Raw genomic sequence first — 16362 nt, 5'->3', positions numbered from 1 at the left:
AAAAAAAAAAAAAAAAAATTATTGAGGGGAGACTGATAGCAAGTCAAAAAGTCCCAGGATCCAGGGGATCTTAACCCCAAATTTAAAGCGCCAAATTTCTACACACTTCTTAAGTTCATCAACTTCTATATGATTCTACTCAACAAATTTCCCACTTTCCCTATCACGGGAGAGAGCCAGCAGGTTTGTTGGGCAGTTCTCCTGATTATCCCTTTTTTGTTTCGTTTTTGGAGATGAGGTCTTGTGTTGTCACCCAGGCTGGAGTGCAGTGGCACAATCATGGTTCACTGCAGCCTTGAACTCCTGGGCTCAAGCGATCCTCCCACCTCAGCCTCTCAAGTAACTGTGACTATAAGTGCATGCCACCGTGCTAAGCTATTTTTTTGGGGGGTGGGTAGAAGCAGTGTATCCCTGCATTTCCAAGGCTCCTGGCTTCAAGTGATCTTCTTGCCTTGGCCTCCCAAAGCACTAGGAAGGATCACAGGCATGAGCCATTGCTCCTGGTCCTGTGATTACTACATTTTGTTACCTCTCTTCTTGTACCTTACCCTTGCGGAAAATGCTAGAAAAGGCACACAAAATTCTGGATTTTGGCAGGCTGAGTATGTTGACATGTAATGCTAAGAACTTTTACATATGCACAGCATTCTGTGAATCATATTCTGATGCTCTACTGGGACGTGAGATTCTCCATGTGGTTTGATTGCTTAAAAGCCAAGTAGTTTCTGGCTAGTTAATCCTTTTTATTTCCCATCAGCCCTGAGAAAGCCGCCACTATTTCTTGCTTGGAGTTCTAAGCATACATTTGTTAGGTTCTTCCTTAATTTCAGTGAACTGGTCAGCTGAAGGGAGTCAGAATGTCAACCTATTTCCCAACATTCCACAGAAGTCAACACTAGACTCTGTCTCAAGAGCAAAGGTTGAAAGTGGGCTACCGAGGCCAGGTGTGGTGGCTCACGCCTGTAATCCCAGCACTTCAGGAGGTCAAGGCGAGCAGATCACCTGAGGTCAGGAGTCTGAGACCAGCCTGGACAACATGGTAAAACCCTGTCTCTACTGAAAATACAAAAAATGTTAGCCAGGAATGGTGGCAGATGCTTGTAATCCCAGCTACTGAGAAGGCTGAGGCAGGAGAATTGTTTGAACCTGGAGGCAGAGGTTGCAGTGAGCTGAGATCATACCACTACACTCCAGCCTAGGCAAGAGAGAGAGACACTGTCTGGAAAAAAGAAAAAAAAGAAAGTGGGATATGCAGCACTTTTGGAGACCAGGAGTTTGACATCAATCAGCCTGGGCAACATAGCCAGACCCTGTCTCTATCAAAAAAAAATTATCCAGGTATGGTGGCAGGTACCTGTAGTCCAGGCTACTTGGGAGGCTGAGGCAGGATTGCTTAAGGCCAGAAGTTTGAGGCTACAGTGAGCTATGATCATGCTGCTGCACTCCAGTCATGGCCACAGAAAAAGATTCTATTTCTATTTAAAAAAAAGAAAGAAAGAAAGGAAAGAAAGTGGGATGTGAGCAAAGGTATTGTCACAATGTGGTTTTGGGGTCTAAGGTCTCTCCCTGGTCCTGATGTGGCACTCAGGAGGATGGCCTCCTCCTTTTATGGGGTTGTCTTAGTTTTGGTTTCCCAGAAAGCAGATCCCGAGGCAAGTATATTGGTACAAGTAGTTTATTTGGAAGTTTATCCCAGAACACAAAATGAGGGAGAAGGAAAGCCAGAGAGGGGAGGAAAACCAAATAAAGGATGCATTAATGAGCAGGTTACCACTCAGGGCAACTGGGATTCGATCTCTCCAAGGCTTCTGCAGAACCGTATAGAATAACCTCAGAATTATCCCACTGAAGGGAAAGGAACAGGATTACTTGTCCTTTGGTTTTTGTCTTCACTGGATGTGGCTTGCTCCCGTGTTGTTACCTCCATGGCACTTCCAGCCTGCCCTGCATGTCAGCCAAGCTCACTCTGGGGGCTAAAGAACTCCCTCAGTCAGACAGGCCCACCAGATCATGCAGGAACTATCTGCAGGTAACCTTTGGTGTGAGCCAAGGGTATATGAGTGAGGCACTGACTGCATCTGTTACGGGGTTTGTGGTCCAGTGTGGCGGCTCCTGGGCCACGTGGTGAATTGTTGTTGGGCACATCACCTAAGAAAAGTCAATAAAAGATTTCCCTTGGCCGGGCATGGTAGCTCATGCCTGTAATCCCAGAATTTTGGGAGGTTGAGGTGGGCAGATCACCTGAGGTCGGGAGTTCGAGACCAGCCTCAACAACACGGAGAAATCCCGGCTATACTAAAAATACAAAATTAGCCAGGCATGGTGGTGCATGCCTGTCATCCCAGCTACTCAGGAGACTGAAGCAGGAGAGTCACTTGAACCCGGGAGGTGGAGGTTGTGGTGAGCCAAGATCATGCCATTGCACTCCAGCCTGGGCAACAAGAGCAAATCTCGGTCTCAAAAAAAAGAAATTTCCCTGAGATGTGACATACTGATACATTTTTCTAGGCGTCTTACGTATGATGCAGCCTGGAGCTGTTTATGGACTTCTTCCCTGGCAGCTTGGAAGAAAATACTAGAAGTGGATGAATCCATCTGGATATACTGGAGTGATGTTCAGGAGAGGTTTGGGCCAGCATAGAAATATAGAAGTCTGGTGGAAGGAACGAGGATGCTGTAGGGGTGTCAGGAAGTTATCTCATTGGCCTCACCTACAGAAAATTGTCTTCAAGTAAAATTGGATGTAAGGCAGAAACTTATCTTTCCTTCTGAGTGTGTCATAATGCAAAGTGAACTTCAACCCTGGAACTCTACCCATGTGCACAGCTCCCCCAAAGGTAGATGCAGAGTATGTGTGTGTGCCAGTGTGTGAGAGTGGGATTTTTTGTTTGTTATTTTAGACTGAGTCTCACTCTGTTGCCCACGCTGGAGTGCAGTGGCGTCATCTCGGCTCACCACAAACTCCGCCTCCCAGGTTCAAGTGATTCTCCTGCCTCAGCTTCCCGAGTAGCTGGAATTACGGGCACATGCCACCATGCCTGGCTACTTTTTGTATTCTTAGTAGAGACGGGGTTTCACCATGCTGGCCAGGCTGGTTTTGAATTCCTGATCTGGTGATCCGCCTACCTTGGCCTCCCAAAGTGCTGGGGTTACAGGCGTAAACCACTGTGCCCAGCTTTTTGTTGTTTTTATAGAGACAGGATCTTGCTATTTCATTCAGGCCAAACTTAAACTCCTGGACTCAGCCTCCTGAGTAGCTGGAACTACAGGCACGTGCCACTGCATCCAGTTGTGTGGGTGTTTAGCTACAGTAACTAGCTGTATTTCCCATCACTGACTTTTGATATAATATTTTTAAAAGCAACTCATATATTAAATAACATTGTGTTTAGTACTATAGAGTCTACTAGCTTTCCCTTGCCATCAGCTTACCCTGTCATACCCCTGAAGGCCCATTTACTCACCTCATGGTCACACAAGTCTATTCATGTAATAAAGTTTCAAATACACACACACACGTAGCATCAAACCAGTGAAATCCGAATAAGGTCCACTCTTTAGTTAACAGAACTGTAAAAATTTCAATTTCCTGGTTTTGATCATTATACCATGGTTATATAAGATATTATGTTATCACCAGGGTAGGCTAGGTGACAGGTACATGAGAACTTTCTTTGCTATTCTGGCAACTTCTATCCAAGTCTAAAATTCAAAATAAAAGGTTTTTTCTTAAAAAAAATCCAATGGGGGAAATCCTTGCAGAACTGGCCATTAAAAAATTTTAGGCTCCAAAATTTTTTACGTAATGGCTAAAATTTAAAAGAACAATAACAGTATCAACTCTTGGCAAGGATGTGTCGTAATGAAAACTTTCAGAAACTGCTGAAGACTATATAAATTCATATAGTCACACTGGAAAAAATGTACAGTAATATACTAATATTGATAATCCCAGCATTTTGGGAGGCTGAGGTGGGAGGATCTCTTGAGCCAAGGAGTTTGGGACTAGCCCAGATAGAGTGAGACCCTGTTTCTCAAAATTAAAAAAAAGGAAGAAAAAATTGTCTAATGTTGAATATGCATATCACATGAAGCAGTAATTCCAATCCTAGGCATGTCCCAATTTATATAAATGTCAAAACCAGGTAAAATTATAGAGTTAAAAGTGGTTATTGGTCAGACACAGTGGTTTACATCCATAATCCCAGCAATCTGGGAGGCTGAGGTGGGAGGGCTGCTTGAGGTCAGGAGTTCAAAACCAGCCTGGTTAACATAGTAAGACCTTGTCTTTGCAAAAATAAAAGTATTAGCCAGGTACAGTGGTGTGCCTATAGTCCCAGCTACTTGGGAGGCTGAGGTGGAAGGATCCTTTGAGCCCAGGAGTTTGAGGCTGCAGCAAACCATGATCGTGCCACTGCACTCTAGCCTGAACAACAGAGAAAAACACCCTGTCTCAAAAAAAAAAAGGTTATCTAGGGCAGGTGGAGGTTGCAGTGAGCCAAGATCGTGCCATTGCACTCCAGCCTGGGCAACAAGAGTGAAACTCTGTCTCAAAAAAAAAATAGAAAAGAAAAAGAAATGTAGAAATAATCTACATGTAGAATGATTTAAGCATCTTTTCTAAGTTCATCAATACAACATTTGGCCAAGTCATCAGGTTGCATGGAGCTATAGTTGCCATCTCAATGGTCAATGGGATACTGAAGGTGGGCGTGGGGAGGGAGGGGTTGCCTTCTGAGATACAGGAAGGTATACCGAGGCCTGATTCCTTCTAGATGTCTTGAAGCTTATTCAACTTGCCTTAATGTCGAGGTATTCAAGAGCCAGTTCCTGGCTAGTCCAGTTTTCATTTTTTTTTTTTTTTTTTTTTTTGAGACGGAGTTTCGCTCTTGTTACCCAGGCTGGAGTGCAATGGCGCGATCTCGGCTCACCGCAACCTCCGCCTCCTGGGTTCAGGCAATTCTCCTGCCTCAGCCTCCTGAGTAGCTGGGATTACAGGCATGCGCCACCATGCCCAGCTAATTTTTTGTATTTTTAGTAGAGACGGGGTTTCACCATGTTGACCAGGATGGTCTCGATCTCTTGACCTCGTGATCCACCCGCCTCGGCCTCCCAAAGTGTTGGGATTACGGGCGTGAGCCACTGCGCCCGGCCCAGTTTTCATTTTTAACACTACTTGTAGCTGAATTACGTTTTTCCTTTTTCTTTTTTTGAGATGGATTTTTGCTCTGTTGCCCAGGCTGGAATACATGGTGTGATCTCGGCTCACTGCAAGTTCTGCCTCCTGGGTTCAAGCAATTCTTTTGTCTCAGCCTCCCAAGTAGCTGGGATTATAGGCACATGCCACCATGCTGGGCTAATTTTTGTATATTTAGTAGAAACGGGGTTTTGCCATGTTGCCAAGGCTGGTCTCAAACTCCTGACCTCAGGTGATCCACCCACCTTGGCCTCCCAAAGTGCTGGAATTATAGGCGTAAACCACCACACCCAGCCAATCTTTCTACCTGGCTGTCCCAACTTTGCTACATTTATCTTGACATTCTAATTTACATATAAAAATAGCCTCTACTGGGAGGCCGAGGTGGGCAGATCACTTGAGGCCAGGAATTCATGATCAGCCTGGCCAACATGGCAAAACCCTGTCTCTACTTAAATAAATAAATAAATAAATAAGCTGGCGGCTTCTCAGGAAGCTGGGACAGGAGAATCGCTTGAACCTGGGAGGCCAAGGTTGCAGTGAGCTGAGATTGCACCACTACACTCCAGCCTGGGTGACAAAGCTAGTCTCCATCTCAAATAATAATAATAACAACCTTATAAAATAAAGGAGTAGTGAGTATTACACTCAACCATTAGTCAGCCTCATTCCAAATTCTTTTAGGGTGTTTATCGGTGATATAGATGATAAATATATATACAGTTGTGATCAGTATCCATATACTTCTCCTTTTCTCTCTCTCTTTTTAGATGGAGTTTCACTCTTGTTGCCCCAGGTGGAGTGCAATGGTGTGATCTCGGCTCACTGCAACCTCCATCTCTGGGGTTCAAGCGATTCTCGTGCCTCAGCCTCCCAAGCAGCTGGGATTACAGGCATGCACCGTCACACCCAGCTAATATTTGTATTATTAGTAGAGACAAGGTTTCTCTATGTTGGCCAGGCTGGTCTTGAACCCATGACCTCAGGTGAAGGGCATACCTTGGCCTCCCAAAGTGTTGGGATTACGGGCGTGAGCCACCACACCGGGTCCTCATTTTCTCTTAACCTTATTTTTCCACAGGTACTTTTCATCTTTTTTTTTAACTACATACATTATTTTCTTTGACTTCGCCTATTTGTCCCAGTAGGTAGCTACAAAGTATTCCACTTGAATCATCTATGTTGAGCTTTTTTTTCACTTAACCAATTCTAATCTTCAAAGGAAACCCAATTCCTCTGTATCCATCTCTAATAGGTCAGTATGGACCATCTGTTTCACTCCTGCTTCTTCTTCAGAGTTGCAACTCTACTATTTTCACCAGCTGTTTCAAAACAGAGTTCATGAAGTAGCAGGTTAAAATATGTGGATCCTTTAATTTCTTTTTTTTTTTTAACCAAGTTACACAATGACTCTGTATGTCCTGTTTCATCTTCTGTTGTTCATATGTATAGGACCCTTTTCATTCTTTTATTTTTAAAATTCTATTTTTTATTTTTAGTTTTTGGAGACAGTCTTGCTCTGTCGCCCAGGCTGGACCAGCAGTGGCCAGGCTGGTCTCGAACTCCCAAACTCAGCTGATCCGTCTGCCTCGGTCTCCCAAAGTGCTGGGATTACAGGCGTGAGCCACTGCGCCCGGCCGTTTGTGGGGTTTTACTGGAACAAAACCTCTACTTAACAACAGCGGATCCCCTTTTATTATATTTGTGCCTACCTCGATGCATGGTTCAAGGATGTTCTCGTCAATAACCACTAGCCCACCAGAGGGCGCCGGTTCCCTGTCTACTGTTCTCTATCAGCGGCTCAGAAAATCCAGGTTAAACACTCAGGCAGTCTCACTCACATTTAATCCACAAATATTTACCAAGAATTTGCCATGCCACCAGGCACGGGGCTAGGTTCACAAAATACAGTAGTGAGTTAGGCACGATTCCTACCAGAAGCTTAGAGCATAGCAAAGACTGAAATTATGCAACCAGCTACAATAGTGGGAAAAGTGAAGAGTTTCTAGGTCTGTGGAGTTTGTTGTTGAAATATCGGCTCCAGGTCTTAGAAGCCGGGAGCAATTCATTAAGAGATCCCGAACTTGCTTCTGTTCTGTAGCTCCAGTTACCCAAGGTGCTCCGTCCCCAGAGACCTCTCCTTGGGTAACTCCATTCGTCAGCCCCAGAAGTCCCCGTCTCTGGCCTTTTTTCAGGGTTTCCAGCAGCTCTCTGACAGTTACCCTTCTGCCTAGGTCGCCACTTCAGTTGCCTTGAAGGCCAAGGACCAGGGATTACTCACAACTACAGGCCAGGGCTGGCTCCGCCCTTTCTTTTTCTTGTTTAAAATCCGCGGGCTCTTAGTGTTCTCGGTTCCTAGAGTTCCTGTTCTGATTCTCGCGACAGTTGCGAGGACCTCGCGTGAAGTTCCCTTCTCGTCCCTCTTTCGAATTGGAGACTGGGAGAGAATATCTGCCCTTGCCCACATCCTCAAAACCCCTCTGGCCAACGATGGCGCCTGCGTGGCTCGGCAGCCCAAAAGGGCTTGGCCAAGCTCAGAAGCACTCTTCAAAGAGTCCAGGCTGGACCACCGGGGCTCCAGTGCGCATGCGGAGCCGATCTCGCGCGGGCTGAAGGGTGCCGCAGCCTGGCCTTGTGGGCGGAGCCTGACTAAGTGCCGCCCCCTCGACGGCAGCAGATTGCATTCTCCGCCCTCTGCGATCTGGACTGCGCCGCAGCTTCAGTGAGCCGCGCGGGACCAGCCGGGGCGGGGCCTGGCCGACCCGGGTTTGGCGGGCGGGTCCCTAGGAATGCTCTCATCCCCGCCCCAAAGTGCCACGGTGGCGGTGGTGGCGGCCGCGAGGCTGAGTGCCTCCGGCCCTGCCAGCCTCACAATCATAACCTGTAATCCCGACCTGAGGGACGTCCGCCGGGGAGGCGCCAGCCCGCTGCTCCCTGCGGCCGCTGGTAGCCTCCGACCTCAAATCACCCAGCTCACTTGCGGGTCGCAGCACCTGCCGGATGTGGGGAGGAAGGAGGAGGCCAGATGAGGGAAGTCAGATGTAGGCGCCCACTCTGTCCGCGCCTCAGTAGGGCAGCTGGGTGGGCAAGCCTGCAGTCGCTCCCAGCAACCAGCCCTGGGCTGCGGGGAGACGAAGTTGGTTGGTCCTGCCCTCCAACAGCGCCCCGACATCGATCGTAAAATGACTTGGCACCAGAGCTCCTGCCGCCTCCCCCTAATGCAGTTGCCCTCGCCGACGCCAGGGACTGTAAAGTTAGATGTGACGAGGCCTAGCGGTTCACCCAATGCTTTGAGCTTCCCAGCCAAACTCCTACCCCCACTCCCCGCCTCCGGTCCTCATCCCTTTCCTTTCTCCCAGCCTCGGTGTCTGGTTACGGCTCCTCTGCTTGCATTGTGACTTTGGGCCAGGCTGGGGGAAATGGCCCAGGAGGGTCCCTTGCGGCTGCATAAAATTGGCAGCCTTAGAACTAGTGGGAAGGCGGGTGCGCGACATCGAGGGGCGGAGAGAGGGGGGCGGAGGAGCTGCTTTCTGAATCCAAGTCGTGGACTCTCTCAGAAGTCCTCAGGCCGGAGCAGAGGTGGCTGGCGGGCCCGGCTGACTGCACCCCTGCTTTCTTTCCATCATCCTCTCTTTCGGACTCGAATCATAGCTTCTCCGAAGGGCGTAGTCCAGGATACTAGGTGAGCACCCTGCGCCCCAGGCCATACACGAGGGGGCATCAGTTCCCACCCCCCATTAACAGCTTCTTCTGGAGCCGTCGATTCTCTTCGGGCAAGGATGCTCAGGGGCATCGGAGTCGGATGGTGAACAGAAGTGGTGCTGGCGGTGGGTGTGCATGCGCGCTCCTGAGCCTTATCATCCTTCCTCACCTCTCTTCACTCCCAGACCCCCCCACCAACAGCCCAATTGATTGCCAACTGCCACAACTGGATAATCCCTAGAGGGTCACTAGGCCTTTGTGTTGGGGGAGTCAACTTGGTAGCAGGGAAGGAGGCGATGCTAGCGTCATGCTTTGGTATAAGAAGCTGTGAGGTTGGTCCTTCGGCACAGGCCCTGTTTCTGACCTCCTGACCTGGCTTCCCTTTCTGGCAGGGTGCCGAGAACGCGCTGATGCTCCGAGTGCTCGCAGGGCTTCCAGCTAACCATGCCGCCGCTGCCCGCAGCTGCCTTGGCGCTGCCTCTGCTCCTGCTACTGCTGGTGGTGCGGACGCCGTCCCCGACCGGCGCAAGGCCGTCCCCAGGCCCCGATTACCTGCAGCGCGGCTGGCTGCGGCTGCTAGCGGAGGGCGAGGGCTGCGCTCCCTGCCGGCCAGAGGAGTGCGCCGCGCCGCGGGGCTGCCTGGCTGGCTTGGTGCGTGACCCATGCGGCTGCTGCTGGGAATGCGCCAACCTCGAGGGCCAGCTCTGCGACCTTGACCCCAATGCTCACTTCTACGGGGGCTGCGGCGAGGAGCTTGAGTGCCGGCTGGACACAGGCGGCGACCTGAGCCGTGGAGAGGTGCCAGAACCGCTGTGTGCCTGTCGCTCGCAGCGCCCGCTCTGCGGGTCCGACGGTCACACCTACGCCCAGATCTGCCGCCTGCAGGAGGTGGCCCGAGCTCGGCCCGATGCCAACCTCACTGTGGCACACCCGGGGCCCTGCGAATCGGGTATGAACGACCCGGGGCCTCCACCCCCAACACTTAAGCTTCCTGGAGGCACTGCTCCCCGACCACAGACGACATTGGTCTCGGGCCAGCAGAGCAAAAAAGATAAGGCCGTAGAGGTCTCGAGTCCAGTATAAAACCCTGCTTTCGCTACTGGTCCATAGAAGCTGCCTCCTGAAGGTGGGGGTGGGGGATGGAGTGGAGTGGGTGTCCCAGGCTTCCTCAGCAAGCTGCATGCGCTGAACCACGTGAAAGCTCCAGAGCTGGCTGGCAGGGAGGGACAGGTCCTCTGAGGGTGCTGGCACATAGCCTATGGTTGACTCTGAGACCCTAACACTTTTCCCAGACCAGTGGAGTCCAGGCAGCAAGACGGGTTTCTGTGAGATGCAGTCATGTTTCATTTGGGCAGATTCTTAGAGCAGTCTGTTCACCCAGTCTCCCCACCTCTCTCTTTTCTCCTGCGTTTAGGGATTAGTGAATGGGAGCGGGGAGCTCAGCTAGTTCTCTCTGTCTATCCCCAGGGACTGGGGGACATTCAGGCCTCTAGTTTTCCTTGGCGGCTTTAGTAACTTTCACTTCCTGAGCCCTGGCTCTGGGTCTGGCTTGGCTGCGGCAGCCAGAAAACAAACACTCTGCAGGGTCCCAACAATTTCCTGCTCTCCTGCAGGCTTCCTGCCTGTCTCGAGAGTTCAGCTTCAGCTTCTCGGCCTTGCCGGGGGACACCCCCAGGGGGTGCGGTGGAGGGAACGGCTGCTCTTCCTGCCTTTGGGAACTGGGCCTGTTTAGAAAAGGGGGAAGGGGGGCCTGGAGGTGTTGGTTACTGGCACTGCAGGAAAGCCTGGGGAGGGTGGAATGAGGACAGGGGAACAGTTGGGGACAGAGTGGCTGCCAAGATACAGTGTAGGTGTGTGCGCTTGTTTGTGCATTGCATCTGCATAAGGTTCTGTGTGCACATGTGCATGTACATCTCCACATCTGCATGATACTCTTGTGTGTACCTGCATCCCACATCTGTGTGTACCTGTGTGTGTCATGGTGTGTTTATGGATGTATTTACATCAGCATATATTGTGTTCTGCCACAAGCACGTCAACAAAAATTTGTGTATCATGTCTTTGCCGGACCAGATGCCTTTGCTGGGCCATGCTGTTCTCAGATATCCCACCTTCATCCCCAGGGCCCCAGATCCTGTCGCATCCTTATGACACTTGGAATGTGACAGGGCAGGATGTGATCTTTGGCTGTGAGGTGTTTGCCTACCCCATGGCCTCCATTGAGTGGAGGAAAGATGGCCTGGACATCCAGCTGCCAGGGGATGACCCCCACATCTCCGTGCAGGTAGACACCGGTGGGAGAGGCTCCCCTCAGGCAGCCCAGGGCCCTCCAGAAGGACCCTGCTGATTCCTTTCCTGGCTCCAGTTTAGGGGTGGACCCCAGAGGTTTGAGGTGACTGGCTGGCTGCAGATCCAAGCTGTGCGTCCCAGCGACGAGGGCACCTACCGCTGCCTTGCACGCAATGCCCTGGGTCAGGTGGAGGCCCCTGCTAGCTTGACAGTGCTCACACCTGGTAAGGGGATCGCTGAGCTCCGGGGATTGGGAGGGATGGTTCTGGAGTCCAGCTGTGAATGCATAAAAAGCAATCCATGTGTCTGTGTGCCTGTGGGTGCATACACAAGCATAGCCTTCTGCAGACTGAGCTATGTGGGCAATGACAGCCCCTCTCTCCTGTTCTCTGTCCTTTGCCCATGTGTGTTTGCAGATCAGCTCAACTCTACAGGAATCCCCCAGCTGCGATCACTAAACCTGGTTCCTGAGGAGGAGGCTGAAAGTGAAGAGAGTGATTACTACTAGATCCAGAGTTCTGGCCCATGGGGGTGGGTGAGCGCCTGTAGTGTTCATCCCTGCTCTTGAAAATGCCTGGAAAGGGGAGCAGGGTCCCTTCATGGACTGCTTTCATGCTCTCAGTAGGGGTGATCATGGGAGGCCTACTTGACTCCAAGGTAGCAGGGTGGTAGGGGAGAGAGAAAAGCTGGAGGACGATAGGGAGAGAGGCTGAGACCAGGAGCTGTGGGGTACAGAGGAGCCCGTGCAGGAGATGCCCTGGCCAGTAGGACCTCCAACAGACTGTTCCCCAGGCTGGGGTGGGGGCTGGAGCAGACACAAGAGGTGCAGGCACCAGGATCTTCCACTTCTTCCAGCCCTGCTCAGCCACTCTTCTAACTGCTCTTCCTCCCAGGCCCTGGTTCTTGCTCTTTCCTGGTCCCCAACATTTACCTAGCTTGTTTACCTCTTCCCCAAAGTCATCTTCCAGAACTTTTCCCTCTCTCCTAAGCCCCAGTTGCACCTACTAACTGCAGTCCTCTTTGCTGTCTGCTGTCTTTTGTACAGGAGAGAGTGCAGTGGAGCATGGCTTAGTTCAGCGCAGAGAGATGGGCGAGGCCAGCTCCAGATCTTATACCACTCTGTACTGGGCAAAGCCTAGCACAGGGCTAGGCACCAATAAAGATTTCTAATGAACTGGGCCACACAGATGCACACACAGTTTATGCAGTTGTGCACATGAAAATGGAATATCCCTGGGAGGCCTCCCACACTAGCAGAACTCTGGCTTCCAGAAGCTACAGGGCCTGTTCTCTAAGCACATGCCTGCCAGATGTACAGAGAGAAGGCTTGAACTTGGGCCTACCCTGCCTTTGAGGGAGGGAGGTGGGGCCATCTGGTTGGAGGGAAGGCATAATCCCAGTCTGCCCTCCATTGGGGCTGGTATAGATACCTGCTTCTGTGCTCATCTTACGCCAAACACTTCCCCAGGCAGAATGGGGAATCAGGCCTATGTGGATAGCCCCCCGAAATGAAAGCATAAACTGGATAGAGGGGAGCAGAAGTTTGGTCACCTGTGTGGTCCATACCCTTCCCCAGCTCCCATAGGCATCTACTCATTTCCCTGCAGAACCCGGAGCCATAGTAAGCCTGTTTCCTATTTGTCCCAATTGTGACCTGTCCTATCTGGCTTGGGGTCCCTCCCAGAACCACATTCTTGGGCTCCCCAAGTCTCTTTCCTCATTCTCCTCACCTAGCCCAGGGACACTGGTGAGATTCAATGTGTATTTAATGATTGAAGAAGAGAATGAAAGCGTAAGTCAGCGAGGCCGAGATGCTGTGCGTGGATAACAACGGCCTCATACGCCAGGGCTCCACCAGGATCCTGGCGCCACTGCGGGAGGGCCTGCCCTTGGATCCGCGTCACAGTTTGTCCTCTAGGGCCGAACGCAGGGAGCCCGGTCTCCTGGGAGGGGCGTGGTTCGGAACTCCAACCCGAGGACTTGCCTGGCCGCCCCTCCTGCGGCTACGCACTACTCCATCTACTGCTGCCTTGCCCACGGTCCCTAAGCCAGGGACAGATTTTATTGCCGAACCCGGGCTGAAGCCAGGCGGTCCCTGGAGTCGCGCAACAGCGCAAGCGGGTTGGATACCAGTAGCTGATTCCAGGGCGACCACCGAAGCAGGAGCAGAGGGGTAGGCGGGGGTGGGGCGTGCTGTTCGGCGTCGTGGCCAGAATCCTCTGGGCGCTGAAAGAGGGGACATGGGAGTAAGTCCCAGTATCAACCGGGTAATCCGCCCCCTAGTTTGCTCTTCGCCGAACTGGGCTCCAAGGCGCCCTCTGCGGGCCCATAGCTCCTACCGCGCCCACCTGCAGAGCAGAGGCTCCTCGCCAAAAGCCCCACCCCACCGGAGAGGGTCATGTAGGTCCCGGGGGAATCCTTACTCCTAGATCGCGTTAGCCGACTTTGTAGGTGTTCAGGAGCAGCCTCGTAGCAGCCTCAGTTCCCCTCCCCCGCCACCGCCGTGCTAGTTCAAGCCCCACAGCCTGGAATGGGAGAACTGTTGCCCACCGCCTCCTCCCTCCCCGCACCCCGCCTCTGCTGCAGCGGACGCGCTTTAATAACGTCGCTGGAAAGTGACACGCGATTTATTATTAAAGTAATGCGGGCGCGGGGACGGGAAAGGTTTAATAAACGTGCTGAGATGCCGAGGATTATTCACCGCAAATAAATGAGAGCGCGGGCGGCGTTTTAATAAATAATTTCCTGCTGCTCCCGGGGGAGGGAAGAGGAGGGGGAAGGAGGAGGATGGGGAGGCTGAGCCGCTGTCAGAACTCCCGGCTTCGCCTCCCCACGGGCTTCCAAGCCATCCCCGCGTTCTGTGTCCTAGGTTGCTCACACCCGAGATGTGAGGCTCCAGGAGCTCTAACCCAGAGTTGCCCAGGCCTGAAGGCGGAAGAGGCTCAGTCGCACCCTGCTTCCCCCACTCCGAGATTTTAAGTATAGTCCGCTTCAAAGTATAGTCCTCAATTCCAGGAACCCTGGAATGCGCTTTCTTCATAGGAGCCAGGACCAACCGGGGCAGCAAGGGTTCCTCGGACCAGCCCCTCCCAAGCCTAGGCTTCCAGGTCTCAGCCGGGCCCTTCGCCCAGCTTTTAGCTGAGCCGGGCTGGGCGTGCGTCTCTCCTCCACCTAGGGCAGGGGGTGAAGAGGAAGCCAGAGGGGGCTGTCTGCAAATGACCACCGCGGGTTACCTCCTCGGGCTGTCATGAGGAGGCGGGCCGCTTCGTCTGGATGCTTGTAACCGCGAAGAAGCCAAAGAAGGGTTGCGCAACCGTGCTGCGTAACCGAGGGTGTCCGAGCGAAGCCCAGCCCCTGGGGCTCTGGTGACCGGGGGTCGCTGTGCGCACTGAGCAGAACTCTCCGCTCGAAGCCGGAGAGTGACCCTCAAAAAGATGCCTGAAAGCCGGAAAGATAAACCCGACTCAGAGAGCGCCAAGACTGCAGACCCTGGGGACCGAGGACACGCTCACCACGCTGGTGGGGGCTGGGGGGAGGGCGCGAGCGGTGGCGTGCGGGGAAGCGCCAGGGGTACTCCTGGCTCTGCGAGTTTTAGCGGAAATAGGCGACATCTCTGGCAACACTTGGAAGTACAGGAAGTGGGGAAGGAGCGCTATCTGGTGGATCATTCTGGTAGTAACATTCAGACCTGGGCCAGGGACCTTGAGACAATTTACTTGACCTGGAAAAATCTGAGTTAAAAAAAAAAAAAAGATGCTTCAATTTGTATTCATTTAATCTATATGAATGTGCACATGTATGTGTAGCATATATTACTATGATATCTCTGTGTGATATCTATACGTAACAAACATTGAATATATTCATGGTTATATGTGCATTGTATGTATACATGTATACATGTCACAATATATGTATGTGGGTTATTTAAATGCATATATATGTATGTGGATATATTATACATGTAGGCTTTTGTTTTTTTGAGATGCAGTCTCACTGTGTCGCCCAGGCTGGATTACAGCTGTGCTATCTCGGATCATTGCAACCTCTGCCTCCTGGGTTTACACAATTCTCCTGCTTCAGCCTCCCAAGTAGCTGGGATTATAGGTGCACGCCACCATGCCCTGCTAATTCTTTGTATTTTTAGTAGAGATGAGGTTTCAATATGTTGGCCAGGCTGGTCTCGAACTTCTGCCCTCCAGTGACCTGCCCGCCTCAGCCTCCCAAAGTTCTGGGATTACAGGAGTGAGCCACCACACCCAGCCTACATGTAGGTTTTGTATGTATGTATGTGCATGCAAAAATATATATGGATGTATTGTTATATGTATATATAGACATTTATTTTCAAGTATATATTCTATTATGTGTCATTCTTTGTTGAGACAGGATCTTGCACTGTCACCCAGGCTGGAATACAGTGGCACTTTCATAGCTCACTGCAGCCCCAAACTCCTAGGCTCAGGTGATCCTTCTGCCTCAGCCTTCTGAGTAGCTAGGAATTACAGGCATGAGCCATGATGCCTGGCTGTGTCATTCTTTCTACAAATATTTGTTACATACCAGCACTGGGGCTACATCATTGGGAAAAAATTGCCTGTAACCCCAGCACTTTGGGAGGCTGAGGTGGGAGGATTACTGGATCCCAGGAATTTGAGACCAGTCTGAGTAAAACAGTGAAGCCCCATCTCTACAAAAAAAATTTTAAACTCCTGGCTTTGTGTGATGGCACATGCCTGTAATCCTAGGTACTCTGGTAGCTGAGGCGGGAGGATTGCTTGAGCCAGGAGTTCAAGGCTGCAGTGAGCTATGGTAGCACCACTGCAGCCTGGGTGACAGAGCCTTAAAAAAATTGTTCTTGCCCTCATGGAACTTACATTCCATCTAAGATATGTGTATATATACAGGTATTGATCGACTTACCACCTATGCAACTTACGACCATTCTACTTTACGACCACAATTGCTAGCCACAACTGCTCCGTGTCTGGCAGCGCAAACGTTGCCCAGTTGGCATACGACAGTGCGGACCAGCTTCTGGCAGCACTACCATCTCCGCGTGCACCATTTCAACTGTACATATAGCCTATTCAACTTATGACCAAATCGTGTTACGACCTGTCTGCGGTCTCGACTGTGGTCCTAAGTCGAGCACTAGCTGTACTTACATTAAT

At 51.3% G+C, this 16362-nt stretch overlaps 1 protein-coding gene across 7 annotated transcripts; it reads left to right on the top strand.

Moving 5' to 3' along the window:
• Positions 1-7865: 7865 nt before the first annotated feature.
• On the top strand, positions 7866-15124 carry KAZALD1 (Kazal type serine peptidase inhibitor domain 1). Of its 7 annotated transcripts, XR_001826101.2 has the most exons (7): positions 7866-8879; positions 9292-9848; positions 11023-11183; positions 11265-11412; positions 11605-11723; positions 13036-13455; positions 14058-15124. XR_001826101.2 is itself a non-coding variant. In XM_017531213.2 (6 exons), exons 2-5 carry the CDS (start codon positions 9344-9346, stop codon positions 11694-11696), a joined length of 906 nt encoding a protein of 301 aa, XP_017386702.1. In that variant the 5' UTR covers positions 7866-8879; positions 9292-9343; the 3' UTR covers positions 11697-11723; positions 13036-14950. The 7 variants fall into 7 exon arrangements, 6 of the variants coding, with proteins under 6 accessions (XP_017386702.1, XP_017386704.1, XP_017386703.1 ...); XM_017531213.2 differs by having other exon boundaries at positions 13036-14950; XM_017531215.2 differs by lacking the exons at positions 13036-13455; positions 14058-15124 and adding an exon at positions 12234-12367.
• The last annotated feature ends 1238 nt before the right edge of the window (positions 15125-16362 follow it).

Source organism: Cebus imitator, unplaced genomic scaffold, assembly GCF_001604975.1.
Source record: "Cebus imitator isolate Cc_AM_T3 unplaced genomic scaffold, Cebus_imitator-1.0 Scaffold71, whole genome shotgun sequence".
NCBI classification, from domain to species: Eukaryota; Metazoa; Chordata; class Mammalia; order Primates; family Cebidae; genus Cebus; species Cebus imitator.
Note: the sequence above shows the minus strand (reverse complement) of the source record. Positions and strands in the feature narration are given on the sequence as shown.